Raw genomic sequence first — 24,324 nt, forward strand, 5'->3', positions numbered from 1 at the left:
AACATCGAGCACACAGCCATGCAATATCCATAGACAAACATTGGTAGTAGAGTGGCCCATACTGAAGAGCTCAGAGACTTTCAACGTGACACCGTCATAGGATGCCACCTTTCCAACAAGTCAGTTCGTCAAATTTCTGCCCTGCTAGATCTGCCCTGGTCAACTCTAAGTGGTGTTATTGTGAAGTGGAAACGTCTAGGAGCAACAACGGCTCAGCCGCGAAGTGGTAGGCCACACAAGCTCACAGAACGGGGCCGCCGAGTGCTGAAGCGCGTGGCGCTTAAAAATCGTCTGTCCTCGGTTGCATCACTCACTACCGAGTTTGGCGCCATTGGACTCTGGAGTAGTGGAAACTCATTCTCTTGAGTGATGAATCACGCTTCACCATCTGGCAGTCCGACTGATAAATCTGGGTTTGGCGGATGCCAGGAGAACGCTACCTGCCCCAATGCATAGTGCCAACTGTAAAGTTTGGTGGAGGAGGAATAATGGTCTGGGGCTGTTTTTCATGGTTCGGGCTAGGCCCCTTAGTTCCAGTGAAGGGAAATCGATTCTGTGCTTCCAACTTTGTGGCAACAGTTTGGGGAAGGCCCTTTCCTGTTTCAGCATGACAATGCCCCCGTGCACAAAGCGAGGTCCATACAGAAATGGTTTGTCGAGATCGGTGTGGAACAACTTGACTGGCCTGCACAGAGCCCTTACCTCAACTCAATCGAACACCTTTGGGATGAATTGGAACGCCTAATCGCCCAACATCAGTGCCCAACTTCACTAATGCTCTTGTGGCTGAATGGAAGCAAGTCCCTGCAGCAATGTTCCAATATCTAGTGCAAAGCCTTCCCAGAAGAGTAGAGGCTGTTATAGCAGCATAGGGGGGACCAACTCCATATTAATCCCCATGATTTTGGAATGAGATGTTCGACGAGCAGGGGTCCATATACGTTTGCCATGTAGTGTATCTACAATACCAACAAATTAGTGGTCATGGTACGCTCCTTTTCTTTTTGATAAAAACAGTAATAATGTGAAGATGAAGACAGTTATCATTATTCTTAGTATGTACCACATTTTATAGATGTTTTTTCCTTCCATTGTTAGAGCTCTTATTGGGATGTTGGCCTTCAGCGTTTTGTTCAACAGTACTTCAATGTGACCGAAGGGTCTTTCCCTGTGCCTGGAATCTTTAGTCCCTAACTGCTCTGCATTTTACCAAAGGCGCAAATGAGTGAATGGACAGAGACAGATGCAGTGCATCCTCCTCATAAAGTATGGACTACCCTTTAATTTCACAGACTTAAAGGGAAAACACTGTTAGCTATGTAGCTTTGTAGCTGTTGTTAATGTAGGGTGGTGGTTACTGATCCCCATGTGATGTTGTATGGTTGGCTCTTACGGCAGTGATTCATTTGTGTATCTGAGGGAAAGTTATGTAGTTCTGTCTTATATTTGTATCGGTCTGAATCTCTCTGTACAGGTACGTTGCCTCTGAAAAACCTTGAATCTGTACAGTACATTTGGTCTGGTGATGTCATGTTTACGTTATTTTCTTTGACCGATCTCTCCTGGGAACTGGCTGTAGTACTTGTTTGTCTGGTAGATGTTTCAGACTCTTGCTGGTAGTGTGTAAAACAGTAGGGGATTTCTCTGATGTTGTCTTTGGACATCTGCCATGGTTTACATATAGTATGTTGGGAATCATTCTGGAAACCACAGGCTAATACATAACATTGATTGGCCATTACTCTGAGAAAAGGAGGTACAAGATATTCTACATATGGCTGTTGGCCAATGACATGAAGATTAAACAGTAGTGAAAAGTATAGCTTGAAAAATAACATGCCAGCAGATGAGCTAGTTTGACTGCATAAGGTACATGGAATTGAGCTGTCTTTTCCTGAAGGTCCCCTTTACTCCCACAGTAATACTACTTAACAAGTATAGGGCAGACAGAGCTAGAGCGCTGAGGGAGTTAATAGAACCAGTCATTATAATATTGTCACCTTGTTGTAATATGCATCTGCCCCTTTGTCAGCTCCCAAGCAAACACTCTCACACAGCTGTGCATATACATGTGTATATGCATTAGTGTCTGTAGACGTGTCTTATTTATTCCTGTATTCTGCATCTTTCTATCTCGGGAATGAAGGTTGCTGTTTATTTACATAATATGAATATACAAATATATACAAATGTATGTGCCAAATCCAGTTCTTGTTCAGATCCATTCCAAATCCCATGCTTATACTGTAGGAAACCTTCTGTACAAAACAGTATACAATATTGTTTCTCTCTGATAGTCCCTTGTAACTGGTGCCATTAAACTATTCAAAATTGAAATAAACATTGAACATTTAAATGAGCTTCTTGTGGTTTATGGCTCAATGCAAATTCACACAACGCAATTAAAATGTCATGTTTTTGAAAGCTCATATAGTGCCATCTACAGGGAACATCTACACATTGCATGCTTTTGGGGTAAATGGAAGTACAGTATTAAGTAGGTGGTTCAAAACAAAAAACACCATCTCCCATATTTACCTTTTCCAGATGAAAACATGTTAAAGCAGTATCACATTTAAGAATCATATTTTCATGAGCCTTTATTAAAAGTGAAAAACTTCATCAGAATGGATAAAAGCATAAGACATTCTGCTAAAGAAGCAAACAAACTGATAATCCAGTGAAAAAAACTAAACAGACTATTGAAGACGCGGTACAGGAATACACAGTGCAACAGTTAAAATGAAACAAGTAAATTGTAAACAAATTGAATCCCAGTTTCAAATCCTCTACTGACTAGGAGTTTCATTGCTACTCCACAAAGTCCCTCTGTTAGACTCCAGGTATGGCCAGGAGTTACTCCTACAGTACAGAGAAGGCTGGTTTGAGGAATGGCCGGCTGTTGGTTTGTGGTGTGGGGAGGGCCATGAAGCCGGGCCTCCTCCCCACTGGGCCTGCTGCTGAAGGCCTTGAGCCCCGTCCTGCTGCTGACCCCCGGCCTTTAGATCCACCTCTGGAGTTGGACCCTGTCCATGACCCGTTGCTGCTGTACCCCCTACACCTCGAGACAGGAGTGCAGAGAATGAATTGAAATGGGTAAATGTAGATGCCAGCTAGTATTCTGAATCAAAGTCTGGCATGACATAACTCAAATATACAGTTGCTAGTATTCGTTTGTAAAATATATATACAGTATCTCACAAAAGTGAGTACACCCCTCACATTTTTGTAAATATGAGTATATCTTTTCATGTGAAAACACTGAAGAAATGACACTTTGCTACAATGTAAAGTAGTGAGTGTACAGCTTCTATAACAGTGTAAATTTGCTGTCCCCTCAAAATAACTCAACACACAGCCATTAATGTCTAAACCGCTGGCAACAAAAGTGAGTACACCCCTAAGTGAAAATGTCAAGATTGGGCCCAATTAGCCATTTTCCCTCCCCGGTGTCATGTGACTCATTAGTGTTACAAGGTCTCAGGTGTGAATGGGGAGCAGGTGTGTTAAATTTGGGTCATCGCTCTCACACTCCCTCATACTGGTCACTGGAAGTTCAACATGGCACCTCATGGCAAAGAACTCAATGAGGATCTGAAAAAAGGAATTGTTGCTCTACATAAAGATGGCCTGGGCTATAAGAAGATTGCCAAGACCCTGAAACTGAGCTGCAGCACGGTGGCCAAGACCATACAGCGGTTTAACAGGACAGGTTCCACTCAGAACAGGCCTCGCCATGGTTGACCAAAGAAGTGGAGTGCACGTGCTCAGCGTCATATCCAGAGGTTGTTTTTGGGAAATAGACGTATGAGTGCTGCCAGCATTGCTGCAGAGGTTGAAGGGGTGGGGGGTCAGCCTGTCAGTGCTCAGACCATACGCCGCACACTGCATCAAATTGGTCTGCATGGCTGTCGTCCCAGAAGGAAGCCTCTTCTAAAGATGATGCACAAGAAAGCCTGCAAACAGTTTGCTGAAGACAAGCAGACTAAGGACATGGATTACTGGAACCATGTCCTGTGGTCTGATGAGATCAAGATAAACTTATTTGGTTCAGATGGTGTCAACCGTGTGTGGTGGCAACCAGGTGAGGAGTACAAAGACAAGTGTGTCTTGCCTACAGTCAAGTATGGTAGTGGGAGTGTCATGGTCTGGGGCTGCATGAGTGCTGCCGGCACTGGGGAGCTACAGTTCATTGAGGGAACCATGAATGCCAACACGTACTGTGACATACTGAAGCAGAGCATGATCCCCTCCCTTCGGAGATTGGGCCGCAGGGCAGTATTCCAACATGATAACGACCCCAAACACACCTCCAAGACGACCACTGCCTTGCTAAAGAAGCTGAGGGTAAAGGTGATGGACTGGCCAAGCATGTCTCCATTCCTAAACCCTATTGAGCATCTGTGGGGCATCCTCAAACGGAAGGTGGAGGAGTGCAAGGTCTCTAACATCCACCAGCTCCGTGATGTCGTCATGGAGGAGTGGAAGAGGACTCCAGTGGCAACCTGTGAAGCTCTGGTGAACTCCATGCCCAAGAGGGTTAAGGCAGTGCTGGAAAATGATGGTGGCCACACAAAATATTGACACTTTGGGTCCAATTTGGACATTTTCACTTAGGGGTGTACTCACTTCTGTTGCCAGCGGTTTAGACATTAATGGCTGTGTGTTGAGTTATTTTGAGGGGACAGCAAATTTACACTGTTATACAAGCTGTACACTCACTACTTTACATTGTAGCAAAGTGTAATTTCTTCAGTGTTGTCACATGAAAAGATATACTCAAATAGTTAAAAAAATGTGAGGGGTGTACTCACTTTTGTGAGATACTGTATATATATATATATATACACACACAGTTGAAGTCGGAAGTTTACATACACTTAGGTTGGATCAATTAAAACTTGTTTTTCAACCACTCCACACATTTCTTGTTAACAAACTATCGTTTTGGCAAGTCGGTTAGGACATCTACTTTGTGCATGACAAGTAATTTTTCCAACAACTGTTTAGACAGATTATTTCACTTAATCACAATTCCAGTGGGTCAGAGGTTCACATACACTAAGTTGACTGTGCCTTTAAACTTCCAAAAAATGATGTCATGGCTTTAGAAGCTTCTGATAGGCTAATTGACATAATTTTAGTCAATTGGAGGTGTACCCGTGGATGTATTTCAAGGCCTACCTTCAAACTCAGTGCCTCTGCTTGACATCATGGGAAAATGAAAAGAAATCAGCCAAGACCTCAGAAAAATTATTGTACACCTCCACAAGTCTGGTTCATCCTTGGGAGCAATTTCCAAACGCCTGAAGGTACCACGTTCACCTGTACAAACAATAGTACGCAAGTATAAATACCATGGGACCACGCAGCCGTCATACCGCTCAGGATGGAGATGCGTTCTGTCTCCTAGAGATTAACGTACTTTGGTGCGAAAAGTGAAAATCAATCCCAGAACAACAGCAAAGGACCTTGTGAAGATGCTGGAGGAAACAGGTACAAAAGTATTTATATCCACAGTAAAACGAGTCCTATATCGACATAACCTGAAAGGCCGCTCAGCAAGAAAGAAGCCACTGCTCCAAAACCGCCATAAAAAAGCCAGACTACGGTTTGCAACTACACATGGGGACAAATATCGTACTTTTTGGAGAAATGTCCTCTGGTCTGATGAAACAAAAATAGAACTGTTTGGCCACAATGACCATCGTTCTGTTTGGAGGAAAAAGGGGGTGGCTTGCAAGCCGAAGAACACCATCCCAACTGTGAAGCACGGGGGTGGCAGCATCATGCTGTGGGGGTGCTTTGCTGCAGGAGGGACTGGTGCACCTCACAAAATAGATGGCATCATGAGGAAGGGAAATTATGTGGATATATTGAAGCAACATCTCAAGACATCAGTCAGGAAGTTAAAGCTTGGTCGCAAATGGGTCTTCCAAATGGACAATGACCCCAAGCATACTTCCAAAGTTGTGGCAAAATGGCTTAAGGACGACAAAGTCGTAGAAAACGTGTGGGCAGAACTGAAAAAGCATGTGCGAGCAAGGAGGCCCACAAACCTGACCCAGTTACACCAGCTCTGTCAGGAGGAATGGGCCAAAATTCACCCAACTTATTGTGGGAAGCTTGTGGAAGGCTACCCGAAACGTTTGACCCATGTTAAACAATTTAAAGGCAATGCTACCAAATACTAATTCAGTGTATGTAAACATCTGACCCACTGGGAATGTGATGAAAGAAATAAAAGCTTAAATAAATCATTCTCTCTACTATTATTCTGACATTTCACATTCTTAAAATAAAGTGGTGATCTTAACTGACCTAAGACAGGGAATTTTTACTATGATTAAATGTCAGGAATTGTGAACACTGAGTTTAAATGTATTTGACTAAGGTGTATGTAAACTTCCGACTTCAACTGTATGTATGTATATATATATATATATATATATATATATATATATATATAAATAAAATGTAGTCCCTTTTTTGATTTAATTTTAAGGCAGCAAAATGTGAAGACTGTGCTCATAGCAGGTGTGTAGACTTTCACTACACACTGTATATGGCCGCATATAAGATTTAACATTTGACTTGACATTTGAGACTAACCCTTTAGAGTTGGAGTTTGTATATCCCTTTCTCTTTTTGGATTTCTTGAAGGCAGGGGCCTTCTTCCTCTTCTGTCCTCTGCCGTTATTGTTGAAATAACTGGATGATCCAGCATCGTCCTCATAATAGTCCTCCTCGTTGTCTCCACGGCCTCGCGTTGTGTCTATCCATGCCATAGTGGAGCCTCCTTCAGTGGTGTCAGACTGCTCCTCCACTGCAGAGGGGTTCAGTCAGACAGACACACGTGTTAACACAAACCAACCACACTACAGGTCCAACACAGCAGGGCACAGATATGACTGTTTTATCGAGTTGTGTAGGATATGCTTTCCCCAGTGTGGTCACTCACCAGGTAGCTTCCACTCAGAGTATTTCTGCAGCAGCTCGATGACATCTGCTCCGTACTTCTCCAGTTTGTCCTCCGTCACACCGTCAATCGTCAACAGCACTTCTGGGTCGGCCGACAGAGTCTCTGGGAGAAGGAAACAGTTTTACAACAAGGCCTGGTTACTGGAAGTCTACCAATAAATGTTAGGTAAACCCTTGCTTGGTCTAGAAAAGGAATATGAACAGGAATGAAATACAATAAGTATAAATAGTGGTGTATGCTCTCAGCACTCACCAGCTATCTTCTTCAGGGTGGCAGTGGAGAAGATGTTGTAATAGTGAATGCCAAAGACCTTGCCCAGCCTCTTGCACAGATCAGTGAGCTCCTGCAGACACTTCTGGACCATCTCATCTCTCTTGGAGACATCCTTGGCCACAGCAGTTTTGTGCTTCCTGATGCTGGAGGCACTCTCGGTCTCATAGAACTCCACCTGGGACAAGGAAAAATAACTATGTTCCCATTTCTACTGCAGGGATAACTAAATATGTGAAGCTAATAACGAATGGCACAGCACAGTTCACAACAGTTGATGACGTATCGAATGAGAACTACGTTTATTGACCAGTATGATGTGTGTAAGCTCACCTGCATGTGTCCCCCTAGGACGTTCATGGCTTTGGGTCCAGCAGAGATGTAGGCCACTGCCTGGCTGTTGGCTGTGATGTACAGGTCCTCCACCAGGAGGTGATCCAGCACCAGCTTCTTGAACAGACGGTCAGCGTTGTGTTTGGAGTAAGCCTTTCCTATCGCAAACATCCCTGACTGGACACGGGCAGTTTTAGCGCCTGTCAGAAAGCATCGTTGAGTTTCTCTCAGTAACACTAAACATACAGTAATTTTGTATTATTCAATTGAGTGGTGCTCTAATTTACTGCATACCCAAGAAAATGTCCACCAGCATGTTCAGAGTCAATCGGTTTTGGTTCGCAGATTTGCCATATCTGGAGCCAACTTTTTCACAATTCTCCTGGACAAATCTCACAATCTTCTTCACATCTTCAGTCACATTTCTTGCCTTGTATTGCTGAAAGCAAAAAATAACATAAGCAGCTTGATTAAATGGAAAACTTTTCTAATTAAAATATGAAACATAACCACATAGCTGTAAAAATACTGTAGTGCAACAGAACAAGTGCTGAGTATGGGAAAGGTTTATGGTAATAATGGATTTATTACAAGGGTTAAATCTTACATTGGGTCTGGCACAGTTGTCACAGATGACATCAGGGTGTTCCTTGCAGAAGCCTGGGTTGAACTTGTGCTCTCCAAAGTACGCCAGCAGCTGTATCCTTCGGCAGTCCATCACATTCTCACAGAAATGCACCATACTGTGCAGATTGTTCATGTGAGTGGCCTTGGTGTGGTGGTTTCCATCTTTGTCCACTGTGATCAAAACAGAGTGGACATTTTCTCAATATCACTTTCACACTTTGACATACAGGATTTTAGACATTGTCCATGGAGCTTTCCATACCTCCATGGAAATGTTTCAATAGATGATATTTAACACATACAAACTTGCAGAGTATTATTTGTAAGTCTACATAGTCAAAATTCAGATCCGTACTGGTGAGGATCCTCTTGATGCGGATGACGTCAGAGTAGGAGTAGAAGAGGATGCAGTGAGAGATCTCTCCGTCCCTGCCTGCTCTGCCTGACTCCTGGTAGTAGCCCTCTACTGACTTGGGGAGACTGGCGTGGATCACGTAGCGCACATCAGGCTTGTCGATGCCCATGCCGAAGGCTATGGTGGCACACATGACCTGGAGGACAGGGATACAACATTAACCCTGGGTTAATGAAAGCTCAAGTAGTATGAAGGTGGTTAGTAATGTTTACGTGTAAACATCTGTTAAGATCACCTCACCTGGCAGCCATCCTGATTGATCCATTTGGACTGCACATATTCTCTGTCTTTGTCATTGAGGCCTGCGTGGTAGGCTAGCGCTAGTATACCAGCTCTCTGAAGACTGTCAGCCATGTTGTCACAGTCATTACGGGACAGGCAGTACACAATGCCAGAATCACCTACACACAAGGAGTTAAAACCAGTCATGATCTCAGTCCTCAAAACACTTAATTCCACTATCATTGAAAACCTGATCAACTGAGGGAGAACACTACTAACGTGGATAATTCTTCTTGATCCAGTCAATGCAGTCCTCATCTACCTTCTTGGGTTTCTTGGGTAACACAGCATATTTGAGGTTGTTTCTGTTGAAGCTCATGGTAAACCTGAAAGTGAAAGGACACCATGAGGAACATTCATTCAAACAGCTGCTGTATGTTTGCATACGACAACACTACAACTGTACTGGTGTTTTGTCCCAGGTAAGGCACGTTTTAGAGCACGTACACCTGAGGCTGGGTCATCTGAAGCTGGTTGAGGATGTCCTTCTGGACGCGGGGGGTGGCAGTGGCGGTCAGGGCCATGATTGGCACTTTGGGGAACTTCTGCCGCAGCTCGTACATCCGCTTGTAGTCTGGCCGGAAGTCATGGCCCCACTGAGAGAAACAACAGGGCAGGAGGTTCATCGTCTCCCTCTAACACCTAACATTAGACCAGATAAGGCATCACATATAGGAACCTACCTGACTGACACAGTGAGCCTCATCAATGACAAAGCGTGCTAGAAGACCTCTCTCATACAGGTTCTGAAGGGCACTGATCATCCTGCCACTCGCACACACCTGGATGAAAACAGATTGAAAAACACAGGTCTGAATAGAGCATTTCCCATTAGAAGAGGTTGATACAGTGGGGAAAAAAAGTATTTAGTCAGCCACCAATTGTGCAAGTTCTCCCACTTAAAAAGATGAGAGGCCTGTAATTTTCATCATAGGTACACGTCAACTATGACAGACAAATTGAGAGAAAAAGAATCCAGAAAATCACATTGTGGGATTTTTAATGAATTTATTTGCAAATTATGGTGGAAAATAAGTATTTGGTCACCTACAAACAAGCATGATTTCTGGCTCTCACAGACCTGTAACTTCTTCTTTAAGAGGCTCCTCTGTCCTCCACTCGTTACCTGTATTAATGGCACCTGTTTGAACTTGTTATCAGTATAAAAGACACCTGTCCACAACCTCAAACAGTCACACTCCAAACTCCACTATGGCCAAGACCAAAGAGCTGTCAAAGGACACCAGAAACAAAATTGTAGACCTGCACCAGGCTGGGAAGACTGAATCTGCAATAGGTAAGCAGCTTGGTTTGAAGAAATCAACTGTGGGAGCAATTATTAGGAAATGGAAGACATACAAGACCACTGATAATCTCCCTCGATCTGGGGCTCCATGCAAGATCTCACCCTGTGGGGTCAAAATGATCACAAGAACGGTGAGCAAAAATCCCAGAACCACACGGGGGGACCTAGTGAATGACCTGCAGAGAGCTGGGACCAAAGTAACAAAGCCTACCATCAGTAACACACTACGCTGCCAGGGACTCAAATCCTGCAGTGCCAGACATGTCCCCCTGCTTAAGCCAGTACATGTCCAGGCCCGTCTGAAGTTTGCTAGAGTGCATTTGGATGATCCAGAAGAGGATTGGGAGAATGTCATATGGTCAGATGAAACCAAAATATAACTTTTTGGTCAAAACTCAACTCGTCGTGTTTGGAGGACAAAGAATGCTGAGTTGCATCCAAAGAACACCATACCTACTGTGAAGCATGGGGGTGGAAACATCATGCTTTGGGGCTGTTTTTCTGCAAAGGGACCAGGACGACTGATCCGTGTAAAGGAAAGAATGAATGGGGCCATGTATCGTGAGATTTTCAGTGAAAACCTCCTTCCATCAGCAAGGGCATTGAAGATGAAACGTGGCTGGGTCTTTCAGCATGACAATGATCCCAAACACACCGCCCGGGCAACAAAGGAGTGGCTTCGTAAGAAGCATTTCAAGGTCCTGGAGTGGCCTAGCCAGTCTCGAGATCTCAACCCCATAGAAAATCTTTGGAGGGAGTTGAAAGTCTGTGTTGCCCAGCGACAGCCCCAAAACATCACTGCTCTAGAGGAGATCTGCATGGAGGAATGGGCCAAAATACCAGCAACAGTGTGTGAAAACCTTGTGAAGACTTACAGAAAACGTTTGACCTGTGTCATTGCCAACAAAGGGTATATAAAAGTATTGAGAAACTTTTATTATTTACCAAATACTTATTTTCCACCATAATTTGCAAATAAATTCATTAAAAATCCTACAATGTGATTTTCTGGATTTTTTTTCCTCATTTTGTCTGTCATAGTTGACGTGTACCTATGATGAAAATTACAGGCCTCTCTCATCTTTTTAAGTGGGAGAACTTGCACAATTGGTGGCTGACTAAATAATTTTCCCCCCACTGTATCAGTATTACTGGTTAAATTATTTAGTTCTCACCTTTTCAGGAGTGGCATAGAGCAGTTTAATTATGGGGTCCTTCTTGGACAGCTGCAAGTAAATCCTGGCTGCTTCACTGTCAGTCTTCTCACCAGACAAACTTGTGGCGGGAATCTAAAAACATGCAAGGACATTTAAAAACACATTCCAAGCATAGGGTGGCAAGAATGTATACATTTTATACTTCGCACTGTGAGCAGTATGTAGAAAACGTACATCCAGAGTAGTGAGTTTCTGGACCTGGTCTAAAATGAGTGATTTTAGTGGTGAGATGACCACAGTGACTCCTGCACACACACAGGCCGGCAGCTGGTAGCAAAGACTTTTACCCCCTCCTGAAAAACAGGAAATAACAAACACATCCAGCACATTACATTATCTAATCAACATTTTCTGTTCATACCTACTGACTTTGCAGATTTGTAATATTTAGTTGAGTTATTTGAATCAATGCATTAAAACGCACTTGTTGTACACTACAATGTTACAATCGGCATTGATACCCCACTCACCCGTTGGCATCAGGACAAATGTGTCTTCACCTAGCAACGTAGCATTAATGGCTTCCAATTGATTGAATCGGAACTGATGGAGACCAAAGCGCTTGTGGAAAATCTTCATCATCTCTGGACAGTGGGGGAAGTTGAAGCCTCTGAAGCGATCGTGGGCAGGGTTTCTGTATGTGGGCTCTGCAAATGATATGAGATAAACATGAGTCTGTCTGAGCTACAGACCAAGTAATCCATGTAAGAAAAACTACTAAACATTTGTTTAGTAGAAGGAATAATCCAATCTCAAGGCTGCCCTATAACAAATGTACTTGCCAGGAGAGGTGATTTTAGGAGGCTTGGCCACAGGAGCTGGTGTAGCTGGTTTCTTCTGCCAAGTTGATGTACTTGGTCCTCCCTCACGCACCGCTTTAGAGACAGCACTGGAGTCCTGCCTTGATGCTGAGGAGCTTGGGGGTTCAAAGTAATCAGGGATATCTGAATCATTGAAGTCATCTATGTCAAAGTCATCAATGAAGAAATCGTCTGGATCCGTGACTGCCAGGGCTTGTGCCACAGAGGCTTGGGTACTGCTCTCCCCAGTCCCTTGTACAGCAGCTGCCGGCCTCTTCGGTGAAAAGAAGAGATTTGACTGAGCCACATCACCAGTTTGGTTTTTGAAGATGCTGTAATTCGATGGAGAGTCACAATTACTATGGCCTGTTGTGGATGCTTTCCTCTCCTCTCCAGTGAAAATAGGATTTGCCAGAGTGCTGGGTCTCCAAGAGATGCCTGGAGTCTGAACATTGATCATGCAGTCAGAGTCCTCAAAAACACTACTGTCGTAGTCCACAGATATGACTGAGGACCTCCTGAAGGGAAGGGCTTTCATGGAAGAATCTCCTTTATCCTTGGGCAGGCAAGTGGTGGAAGACATGACACTTGGAGTAGCAAATGAAAAAGTAGTATTTTCACTGAATCTGGATTCCAAGACAGTGCTGTCTGGCTGTTGTGTCCTGAAAGATGTGTCACTGCTGCCAGTAGCAATTATTATTTTCCTGAGGGTAAAAAGGGTGATATGACTAGCAGATTAATAGATGTCACATTAAAACTACAGCTGAAACTTAATCTACAGCTGTTGTCCCATTTAAAATAGTTCAGATTCAAGGAATTACCTATGAGCCCGCTGCAGTAAGAGCTCTGTTCCACAGGACAGGCCTATCAGTTCATGCTCAGGGATGGAATCCACCAGAGCACAGATGGACTCCATGATACTAACGAGCTGATCTTCTGACTTTGGATTGGTGACTAAAGGGACAAAAAAAATGATGAGTCAATACAAGAGAATTATATGCAATGTTCACTGAAATGATGAAAATAGACCAACATCTGGCTTAAACATAACCCATGTTATTCACCTCTTCTTTCTTTAGGAGGACCATCAGACACTCTTTGCAGGCTTGACACTGACCCCCTTGTTGATACAGGGCTGATGTCTTTGCTGACTGCAGAGCCAGCTGACTTCAATCTGTTGTGATCATAAACAACACTTGCCAAGTAGATACAGTGCCAAGTATTCATACCACTTGACTTATTCCACATTTTGTTGTGTTACAGCCTGAATTCAAAATGGATTAAATGGATTTTATTTTCTCACCCATCATCTACACACAATACCCCATAATGACAAAGTAAAAACATGTTTTTAGAAATGTTTGCTAATTTATACAAAAATGAAATACAGAAATATCTAATTTACATACAGTACCAGTCAAAAGTTTGGACACACCTACTTATTCAAGGATTTTTCTTTATTTTACTATTTTCTACATTTCTACATCAGGTGCATGATCATTGCAACTCCACGAGGTGAGATCTTGCATGGCGCCCCAGGCCGAGGGAGATTGACAGTTCTTTTGTGTTCTTCAAAGTTCTTGACATTTTCCGGATTGACTGACCTTCATGTCTTAAAGTAATGATGGACTGTCGTTTCGCTTTGCTTATTTGAGCTGTTCTTGACATAATATGGACTTGGTATTTTACCAAAATAGGGCTATCTTCTGTATACCACCCCTACCTTGTCACAACACAACTGATTGTCTCAAATGCATTAACCTCTTAAGGATTGGACCCCTTTTTTAAATGTTTGCCTAAAATGACATACCCAAGTCTAACTGCCTGTAGCTCAGGACCTGAAGCAAGGATATGCATATTCTTGATACCATTTGAAAGGAAACACTTTGAAGTTTGTGGAAATGTGAAATTAATGTAGGAGAATATAACACACTAGATCTGGTAAAAGATAATACAAACCAAAAAACATGTGTTTTCTATTTTTTTTTTTCATCTTTGAAATGCAAGAGAAAGGCCACAATATAATATTGCAGTTTAGGCGCAATTTAGGTTTTGGCCACTAGATGGCAGCAGTGTGTGCGCAAAGTTTCAGATTGATCCAGTGAAGCATTGCAATACTGGACTATTTTGTTTCAAGTCTGCCCAAATGTGCCGAATTGGTCAATTGATACATTTTCAAGTACATTACTATCAAGAACATGCAAAAATGATATGGTAATACAAAATGTAAGTTTACACACTCCCAGGAATGTCATACATGATAGATCATTAGCTTATACACTACCTTCCACACATCTAGATGGCCGGGCGGGGTGGGTGTGGAGCCAGAGACAGCAGGGGTTCAAACTGTAGAACCCAGTTCCTACATTTGAATATAAAAATTGATTTTATCAAAGAAAACTATGCTACATTTTTATCTCTGGGACCCTTAGGATGACAAATCAGAGCAAGACTACTTAACGTAAGTACATTATTTACCTTCAGAGGTGAATGTATCAAACCAGTTGCCGTGATACATTTTTTGTTGTTGTGCGCTCTCCTCAAACAATAGCATGGTATTTTTTCACTGTAATAGCTACTGTAAATTAGACAGTGCAGTTAGATTAACAAGAATTTAAGCTTTCTGCCCATATAATACATGTCTATGTCCTGGAAAGTTTGCTGTTACTTACAACAGTCATGCTAATCACATTAGCGCACGTTAGCTCAACCTTCCCGTATACGGGACACCGATCCCGTAGAAGTTAAGGAAAGAAATTCCACAAATTAACTTTTAACAACGCACACCTGTTAATTGAAATGCATTCCAGGTGACTACCTCATGAAGCTGGTTGAGAGAATGCCAAGAGTGTGCAAAGCTCTCATCAAGGCAAAGGGTGGCTACTTTGAAGAATCTCTAATATAAAATATATTTTGATTTGTTTAACACTTTTTTGGTTACTACATGATTCCATGTGTTATTTCATAGTTTTGATGTCTTCACTATTATTCTACAATGTAGAAAATAGTAAAAATAAAGGAAAACCCTTGAATGAGTAAGTGTGTCCAAACTTTTGACTGGTACTATAAGTATTCACACCCCTTTACTATGACTCTAAATTGAGCTCAGTTGCATCCAATTACGACACTACAACTTGATTGGAATCCACCTGTGGCCAATTCAATTGTTTGGACATTATTTAGAAACAAACAAACCTGTCTATATAGGGTCCCACAGTTGACAGTGTATCTCAGAGCAGAAACTATACCATGAAGTCCAAGGAACTGTCCGTAGCACTCCGAGATATAATTGTGATGAGGTATAGATCTGGGGAAGGGTATAAAACAATTTCTAAAGTGGTGAAAGTTTCCAAGAGCACAGTGGTCTCCATCATTGGGAAATTTAAAAAACATGGAAGTACCCAGACTCTGCCTAGAGCTGGCTGTCCAACCAAAATGAGCAAGAAGGACCTTGGTCAGGGAGGTGACCATGAACCCAATGACCACACTGACAGAATTACAGAGTTCCTTTGCTGAGATGGGAGAACCTGCCAGAAGGACAACAGTCTCTACAGCACTTACCCAATCTGGTAGAGTGGCCAGACGGAAGCCACTCCTGAGAAAAAAAGCACATGACTGCACACCTGGAGTTTGCAAAAAGGCACATGAAAGACAGAGCATAAGGCAAAATATTCAGTGGTCTGATGAGACAAAAATGTAACTCTTTGACCTGAATGCAAAACGCAATGTCTGGAGAAAATCAGGCACAGCTCATCACCCGTCTAACACCATCCCTACCGTGAAGCATGGTGGTGGCAGAATCATGCTATGGGGATGCTTTTCAGCGGCAGGGTCTGGGAGACTGGTAAGGATAGAGCAATGAATGGAGCCAAATACAGGCAAATCCTTGATGAGAACCTGCTTCAGGGTGCAAACGACCTTAGACTGGGGCGAAGATTTACGTTCAAACAGGACAATGACCCCAAGCATACAGCCAAAGCAATGCTGGAATGGCTTCAGAACAAGAATATGAAAGTCCTTGAGTGGCACAGCCAAAGCCAAGACTTGAATCCCACAGAAAATATGTGGAAAGACATGAAGATTGCTGTTCACCGCCACTCCCCATCTAGATGCCCTCAACCTCACGCAAATTATCAACGAACCTACCAGGTACAACCCTAAATCCGTAAACATGGGTACCCTCATAGATATCATCCTGACTAACATACCCTCTAAATACACCTCAGCTGTCTTCAACCAGGATCTCAGCGATCACTGCCTTATTGCCTGCGTCCGTAACGGGTCCGCGGTCAAACGACCACCCCTCATCACTGTCAAACGCTCCCTAAAACACTTTAGCGAGGAGGCCTTCCTAATTGACCTGGCCCAGGTATCCTGGATGGATATAGATCTCATTCCGTCAGTAAAGGATGCCTGGTTGTTCCTTAAAAGTAATTTCCTCTCTATCTTAAATAAACATGCCCCATTCAAAAAATACAGAACTAAGAACCGATATAGCCCCTGGTTCTCCTCAGACTTGACTGCCCTTGACCAGCACAAAAACATCCTGTGGCGTACAGCATTAGCATCAAATAGCCCCCGCGATATGCAACTTTTCAGGGAAGTTAGGAACCAATATACACAAGCAGTCAGGAAAGCAAAGGCTAACTTTTTCAAAACAGAAATTTGCATCCTGTAGCACTAACTCCAAAAAGTTTTGGGACACTGTAAAGTCCATGGAGAATAAGAGCACTTCCTCCCAGCTGCCCACTGCACTGAGGCTAGGAAACACTATCACCACCGATAAATCTACAATAATCGAGAATTTCAACAAGCATTTTGCTACAGCTGGCCATGCTTTCCATCTGGCTACCACTAACCCGGCCACCAACTCTGCACCCTCTGCTGCAACTTGCCCATGCCCCCCGCTTCTCCTTCACACAAATTCAGACAGCTGATGTTTTGAAAGCGCTGCAAAATCTGGACCCCTACAAATCAGCTGGGCTAGACAATCTGGACCCTTTCTTTCTAAAACTAGCCGCCGAAATTGTCGCAACCCCCTATTACTAGTCTGTTCAACCTCTCTTTCATAACGTCTGAGATCCCCAGAGATTGGAAAGCTGCCGCGGTCATCCCCCTCTTCAAAGGGGGTGACACTCTAGATCCAAACTGCTACAGACCTATATCCATCCTGCCCTGCCTTTCGAAAGTATTCGAAAGCCAAGTTAACAAACAGATCATCGACCATTTCGAATACCACCGTACCTTCTCCGCTATGCAATCCGGTTTCCGAGCTGGTCACGGGTGCACTTCAGCCACGCTCAAGGTCCTAAACGATATTATAACCGCGATTGATAATAGACAGTACTGTGCAGCCGTCTTCATCGACCTGGCCAAGGCTTTCGACTCTGTCAACCACCGCATTCTTATTGGCAGACTAAATAGCCTTGGTTTCTCAAATGACTGCCTCGCCTGGTTCACCAACTACTTCTCAGATAGAGTTCAGTGTGTCAAATCGGAGGGCCTGTTGTCTGGACCTATGGCAGTCTCTATGGGGGTGCCACAGGGTTCAATTCTTGGGCCGACACTTTTCTCCGTGTATATCAATGATGTCGCTCTTGCTGCTGGTGACTCTCAGATCCACCTCTACGCAGACGACACTATTTTGTATACATCTGGCCCTTCATTGGACACTGTGTTAACAAACCTCCAAACGAGCTTCAATGCCATACAACAATCCTTCAGTAGCCTTCAACTGCTCTTAAACACTAGTAAAACTAAATGCCTGCTTTTCAATCGAACGCTGCTGGCACCCGCCCACCCGACTAGAATCACCACTCTCGACGGGTCTGACCTAGAGTATGTGGACAACTACAAATACCTAGGTGTCTGGTTAGACTGTAAACTCAACTTCCAGACTCACATAAAGAATCTCCAATCCAAAGTTAAATCTAGAATCGGCTTCCTATTTCGCAACAAAGCCTCCTTCACTCATGCTGCCAAACATGCCCTCGTAAAACTGACTATCCTACCGATCCTTGACTTCGGCGATGTCATTTACAAAATAGCCTCCAACACTCTACTCAGCAAATTGGATGTAGTCTATCACAGTGCCATCCGTTTTGTCTCCAAAGCCCCATACACTACCCACCACTGTGACCTGTACGCTCTTGTTGGCTGGTCCTCACTACATGTTCGTCGTCAAACCCACTGGCTCCAGGCCATCTATAAATCACTGCTAGGCAAATCCCGCCTTATCTTAGCTCATTGGTCACCATAGCAGCACCCACCCGTAGTCTGCGCTCCAGCAGGTATATCTCACTGGTCATTCCCAAAGCCAACACCTCCTTTGGCCGCCATTCCTTCCAGTTCTCTGCTGCCAATGACTGGAACGAATTGCAAAAATCTCTGAAGCTGGAGACTCTTATCTCCCTCAATAACTTTAAGCATCAGTTGTCAGAGCGCCTTACCGATCACTGCACCTGTACACAGCCCATCTGAAATTAGCCCACCCAACTACCTCATCCCTATATTGTTATTTATTTTGCTCTTTTGCACCCCAGTATCTCTATTTGCACATAATCTCTTGCACATCTAGCATTCCAGTGTTAATACTATTGTAATTATTCTGCACTATAGCCTATTTATTGCCTTACCTCCATAACTTGCTACATTTGCACACACTGTATATATATTTTCTGTTGTATTTCTGACTTTATGTTTTTTTACCCCATATGTAACTCTGTGTTGTTTTTATTGCACTACTTTGCTTTATCTTGGCCAGGTCGCAGTTGTAAATGAGAACCTGTTCTCAACTGGCTTACCTGGTTAAATAAAGGTGAAATAAAAAAAATAAAAAATAAAAATTTAACAGCGCTTGAGAAAATATGCAAGGAAGAATGGGAGAAAATCTCAAAATCCAAATGTGCAAAGCTGATAGACATACCCAAGACGACTCAAAGCTGTAATCGGCGCCAAAGGTGCTTCTTCAAAGTATTGACTCAGGGGTGTGAATACTTATGTAAATGAGATCTGTATTTCATGTTCAATACATTTACAAAAAAGTCTAAAAACATGTTTTCGCGTTGTCATTATGGGGTATTGTGTGTAGATGGGTGAGAATAAAATCTATTTGATCCATTTTGAATTCAGGCTGTAACAACAAAATGTGGAATAAGTCAAGGGGTATGAATACTTTCTGAAGGCACTATATAGCTTGCTGTATAACATCATATCAAGACAATTACATTCACACCATCAGTCCTCAAGTCATACATCCATTAGAAAGAAACATAAAACACAATCATAGACTAAAATGCAACAGATTAATGTACACATGTACAGCAGAAACTTACCTTGTTTCCTTCGTAGAAGTAGAATGACTGAAATCCTCTGGACTTGGGGAAGGGGGGATGAAATCTAGGTCTTCATCTAGCTCGGACTTGTCATCAAGGTCTATGACATCTGTGTCACCTAGAAAGTTTTGGGAGATGAGTTGATGTCTTTTCAATGCTGATGTAATTCTTTATCAACACCCTGCCAAGATGTTCATCCTTAAAGGAAAACTCCACCCCAAAACTATCTTTTGGCATCTGTTTCATTAGTCCATTGTTGATATAGTCCCAAAATGTTTTGCATGTCAGCAATCACGTTTTCAAGATACATAACTTAAATACAGCCGATATGATGCAATACGCAGCATCATATGATGTTTTGGATCATATGACACTAAATGCATCATACCAGCTGTATTTCTGTATGTTGAAAGTTATATATCTTGAAAACGTGATTGCTGATATGCAAAACATTTTGGGACTATATCAACAATAGATTCATGAAACAGATACCAACTACTCACCTGTCTTTTCAACTGGACCGGGTGCAGTGATGCTCTCATCTTCACTGTCACTCAGCACAGACTTGGCCTGAGCAGCAGGAGGTCGTCTTCTAACCATTTTAATGGGAGAATCCTCCACCTCCCAGTCCTTCCAGTGTGCTGGATCCTGGATGGGACTGTCTCTTGGAGCAGTATTGGCAGACTCCAAAGCATCTTGTGAGTCCTCTATTGTGAGAGTACATTGTTCTGTTCCAGCAAGACTACACTTATTTCTATGACGGCTGTTGATCTTTGTATTCAGTGCTCGTAGAGGGACATCTTTGTCTGATCCATGTGTGTTAGTATCCAATTGTTCAACACTAGAAACAGATGTCACCTTGGCACTCCTACCTGAGATCCCTGGGCTTGGTAAAGTACTTTTGCCCTTGACAGGGGTTTCAAAGTCATCAAAATCATCCCATCCGTCCAGGGGAATACCAAAAGAGCTATCAAGTCCTGTGGGTTTGCTGCCATTGCTACCTGTGATCAAGCTATCAGATTTGGTCAAAGCAGGGGAGATCTTTGTAGCGGACACAGCTGGGTTGGTTTTCCTCACCGAAAAGGGGTTTAATACAGGATTGATGGCTTCGTACTTGCTTTTGGGATTGACTGAGGAGAAGTTGATTTTGGCGAGAGGTCTTTCAGGCTTGGTTGAAAACATCAAAGGAGGTTTAGTTACTGCATTATCATGAGGAACATTGGCACTCCTGTTTGTTAAACCATTTGAGCTGTTTACCTTAGTGGGAACTTCCACCTTGGTGATGCCTGATGTGGACTTCTTTTTGAAACAAAATGTCCTGCAAAGAAAAGGGAAGTCATTATAGCTAATTACATTTTAGTAATTTAGCAGACGCTCTTATCCAGAAAATCCTTATCTGGAAAGCTACCTACTTTAGTCAGTATATTGTGCATAGCACTCTGCTGGCTGCTGACTTTTAGCTAGCTCTGGTCCATGCGCATGCGTTGGATACGTATTTGTATTTTTGTGTGTGTATTTTATTACGGATCCCCATTAGCTGCTGGGGTCCAATCACCATTACATAAAATAAAACAGTACATAACACAACACATTACACAATACTCTACCATAACATATCTACAATACAAAAATCAATAATACAACAAAATAACAATATTAAAGGACAAATCCACCCCAAACCACACATTCCTTTAATTTACAGTGTTAAATAACACTAATATGTGAGACCAATATTTTTTGTGAACAACTGTTTAATTTTGGTATTATAATAAGGTTGGCAGCAACATGGAAAATCGTTGTGGAAATCTGTTGCAGCTCAAGTCGACTACAAAATCCACAATGCAATGCTCTCTCTATGGCCTGGCTGGCTAGCTAGCTACGTAGCTAGCAAAAGTAGCTACACAAAATAATACCAAAGACAATATCAGCATGTGAAGTAGCTAGTTATCTGTAAAATCGCATAAACAAACTGCACTCTCAATTTAGGAGTCTACAATCTCACCATGTTCAACCTGCAGATCAATGTGCCTCACAGAGTGGAGTATGACATTCGCAACTGCAGATATACTTTTGAGGAGATGGGAAACGTTGCCCATGCTACGTCTATGGGTCACGCGGTGCATTCTGGGCAATTATGGGACAATGAGCACTCTCCTTCAAGGAGTGAATGGGAGTCTATTGGGCACCAGCTCAAAAAAACAACAGTAGCACGAATTTCATCAACAAGAAGTACAAAATTACAAATATTTTCAGAGATGTGAGATAATTAATTACTATCTATAATATCGTATAGCTTTGGAATCGTGACATTACGTACTTTCGAGGAAAATAGGCACGTTTCTCGACATATACACTAACTTTGAGAAGGGATTGCGTGACGATTAGCTAAGCAACCGTGTGACGCAGCATGACAATGTGAACGCGATTGGTTGACAGTCTGCTGGGTGGGGCATTATATGTCCCTTCATTCATTGGATTCTCCTTTCTATAATATCTCGTAACGGCACCATGCAATGCGCCCTGGACTAAAGAGCCAGACAAATAGGGAAAATGTGCTAGACCCTCGGTTAAATTACACATTTCTCGACGTAGGAATATCGCAAAAAATATGATCAATGGCTCATTCGAGAGAAGACATCCTTCCGAGTTATGACATCGGCCAGTATTGAAATCTGACATGTATGATAGACATTTTCGCGATCTAAAAGTCAAGTATTCCTATTAACTTCCAGTGTAGTGAGAGTGACTATCACAGTGCTATGTCACACTGGCCGGATTTCTGCCTGCTTTAACGCCAATAACTCAAATACACATGAAAACATGAAATGACCAAGGGAATCGATAGAACAGCACTCAGAGATGCACACAAACAATATAACATTCAAAATGAGGGAACCGTCCCTTTAAAATGTATGTGTGTTTATAGAGTGCATGTGTGTGTGCCTGTGTCTTCACAGTCTTCTGTTCCATAAGGTGTAGTTTTATCTGTTTGTTTTTTAAATCTGATTTTACTCCTTGACTGAGTTACCTGATGTAGAATAGAGTTCCATGTAGTCATGGCTCTATGTAGTACTGTGCGTTTCCCGTAGTCTGTTCTGGACTTGGGGACTGTGAAGAGACCTCTGGTGGCATGTCTTGTGGGGTATGTATGTATGGGTGTCTGAGCTGTGCGCTAGTTGCTTAAACAGACAGCCTGTGATTTGAAAATGTCAATCAATACCTCTCACAAAGGCAAGCAGTGATGGAGTCAATCTCTCCTCTACATGCATATTATTAATGTTGGCTCTCCTTGTACATTTAAGGGCCAGCCGTGCTGCTCTGTTCTGGGCCAAATGTAATTTGTCCATGTCCCTCTTTGTGGCACTTGACCATATGACTGGACAGTAGTCAAGGTGCGACAAAACTAGGGCCTGTAGTACCTGTTTTGTTGATAGCGAGATATTTAAAGAAAGCAGAGCAGCGCCTTATTATGGACAGACACCTCCCTGTCTTAACTACCGTAGCATCAATGTTTTGACCATGACAGTTTACAATCCAGGGTTACACCACGCAGTTTAGTCTCCTCAACTTGCTCAATTTCCACATTATTCATTACAAGATTTAGTTGAGGTTTAGGTAAATGATTTGTCCCAAATACAATGCTTTTAGTTTGAAATATTTAGGCTGTTTGTAACGAAAGAACCGACGCATGCGCATGGACCAGAGTTAATGTGACAGTACAAAATATGTATCTTATTTTGGAACTATTTCCACGTTCACTTACTGGTCGGAACTAGGAAATGTCCGACTTGCTAACTGGTTGACGCGGCACATTTACAAAATTAACTACAACCAGTTACTGTAGCTTCTCGAAAATTTCAGAGTTTCAAATCAAATCAAAATTTATTTGACACATGCGCCGAATACAACAACAGGTGTAGACCTTACAGTGAAATGCTTACTTACAAGCCCTTAACCAACAATGCAGTTAAGAAAAAATTTACTAAATAAACTGAAATAAAAATAAAATAGAAAAATAAATTATTAAAGAGCAACAATAAAATAACAGTAACGAGGCTATATACAGGGGGTACCCGTACAGAGTCAATGTGCGGGGGCACAGGTTAGTCCTAGTTGCGACTAGCACGTGAACGCAGCACATAAAGAAGGCTTGCGCATAAATAGGAAAGTTCATCCCCACTATAACATATATTTAGTTTTGTGAATGAAGCCGGTTCAACAGAGCGTTGAAGCCGCCCTAACGCCCAGAGCTAACTGTTAACTAGCTAGCTAACGTTATACAATCTCTAGCTAGCTAATTAATCAAGATACTTACCCTGGTTTGGGTTTAGACAACGACAGTTTGCGCTGAGCAGCATTGCTATGTCTCTCGAGTTGTTCCTTCAAATTATTTTGAGGAAGACTGGACATCATCAGCTGGGCTAGCGTCTCAACGTTAGCATTCCTAATAGCTAGCTAGCTAGTCTTGTAATTTCGCGAGACACCACTTGTGCAGTCTGTGGACGTATTATTGTCGTGGTCTGTCAAAAAATATATATCTATGTTGTTGTCTTGCTAGCTATAGCTAATTTACAAAAAAAGAAATCAATTCAGCAACCAAAGGCAAAGAGGGCGTATGTTTTAGCGCCGTTTTGACTAGATGGCTTCCCATTGGCTGAGAAACTGATTTCCTGTTACGGTCCTGGTCATCATGGGAAATGTAGTCAAAGATAGAAGGCCTAGGCTATCTGGCTACATGCAGAGAGGAATATACAGTAT

At 42.6% G+C, this 24,324-nt stretch overlaps 1 protein-coding gene across 3 annotated transcripts; it reads right to left on the reverse strand.

Annotated features, from left to right (window-relative positions):
* Positions 1–2,582: 2,582 nt before the first annotated feature.
* blm (BLM RecQ like helicase) lies at positions 2,583–24,201 on the reverse strand. Of its 3 annotated transcripts, XM_041837487.1 has the most exons (22): positions 23,882–24,201; positions 20,824–20,884; positions 20,070–20,733; positions 19,567–19,684; positions 13,297–13,406; positions 13,054–13,186; positions 12,215–12,936; positions 11,903–12,079; positions 11,607–11,725; positions 11,391–11,504; positions 9,593–9,691; positions 9,357–9,505; positions 9,129–9,235; positions 8,868–9,028; positions 8,568–8,763; positions 8,193–8,383; positions 7,880–8,024; positions 7,586–7,785; positions 7,235–7,430; positions 6,962–7,084; positions 6,613–6,826; positions 2,583–3,055 (listed from the first exon to the last, which is right to left on the reverse strand). In XM_041837487.1, exons 1-22 carry the CDS (start codon positions 23,977–23,979, stop codon positions 2,863–2,865), a joined length of 4,290 nt encoding a protein of 1,429 aa, XP_041693421.1. In that variant the 5' UTR covers positions 23,980–24,201; the 3' UTR covers positions 2,583–2,862. The 3 variants fall into 3 exon arrangements, with proteins under 3 accessions (XP_041693421.1, XP_041693420.1, XP_041693422.1); XM_041837486.1 differs by having other exon boundaries at positions 20,070–20,884; XM_041837488.1 differs by lacking the exon at positions 23,882–24,201 and adding an exon at positions 21,569–21,652 and having other exon boundaries at positions 20,070–20,884.
* Between the last annotated feature and the right edge of the window lie 123 nt (positions 24,202–24,324).

This window comes from Coregonus clupeaformis, chromosome 19, assembly GCF_020615455.1.
Source record: "Coregonus clupeaformis isolate EN_2021a chromosome 19, ASM2061545v1, whole genome shotgun sequence".
Taxonomy (NCBI): domain Eukaryota; kingdom Metazoa; phylum Chordata; class Actinopteri; order Salmoniformes; family Salmonidae; genus Coregonus; species Coregonus clupeaformis.

What these genes read in the sequence shown, in the direction of transcription:
- blm (XM_041837486.1), bottom strand. Translation starts at nt 23,979, where the DNA reads ATGATGTCCAGTCTTCCTCAAAATAATTTGAAGGAACAACTCGAGAGA. An exon ending in CATCAAGAGGATCCTCACCA is followed by an intron (nt 8,384 to 8,567) that starts GTACGGATCTGA and finishes TTTTGATCACAG; the next exon opens with TGGACAAAGATGGAAACCAC. An exon ending in TCCTAGGGGGACACATGCAG is followed by an intron (nt 7,431 to 7,585) that starts GTGAGCTTACAC and finishes TCCTTGTCCCAG; the next exon opens with GTGGAGTTCTATGAGACCGA.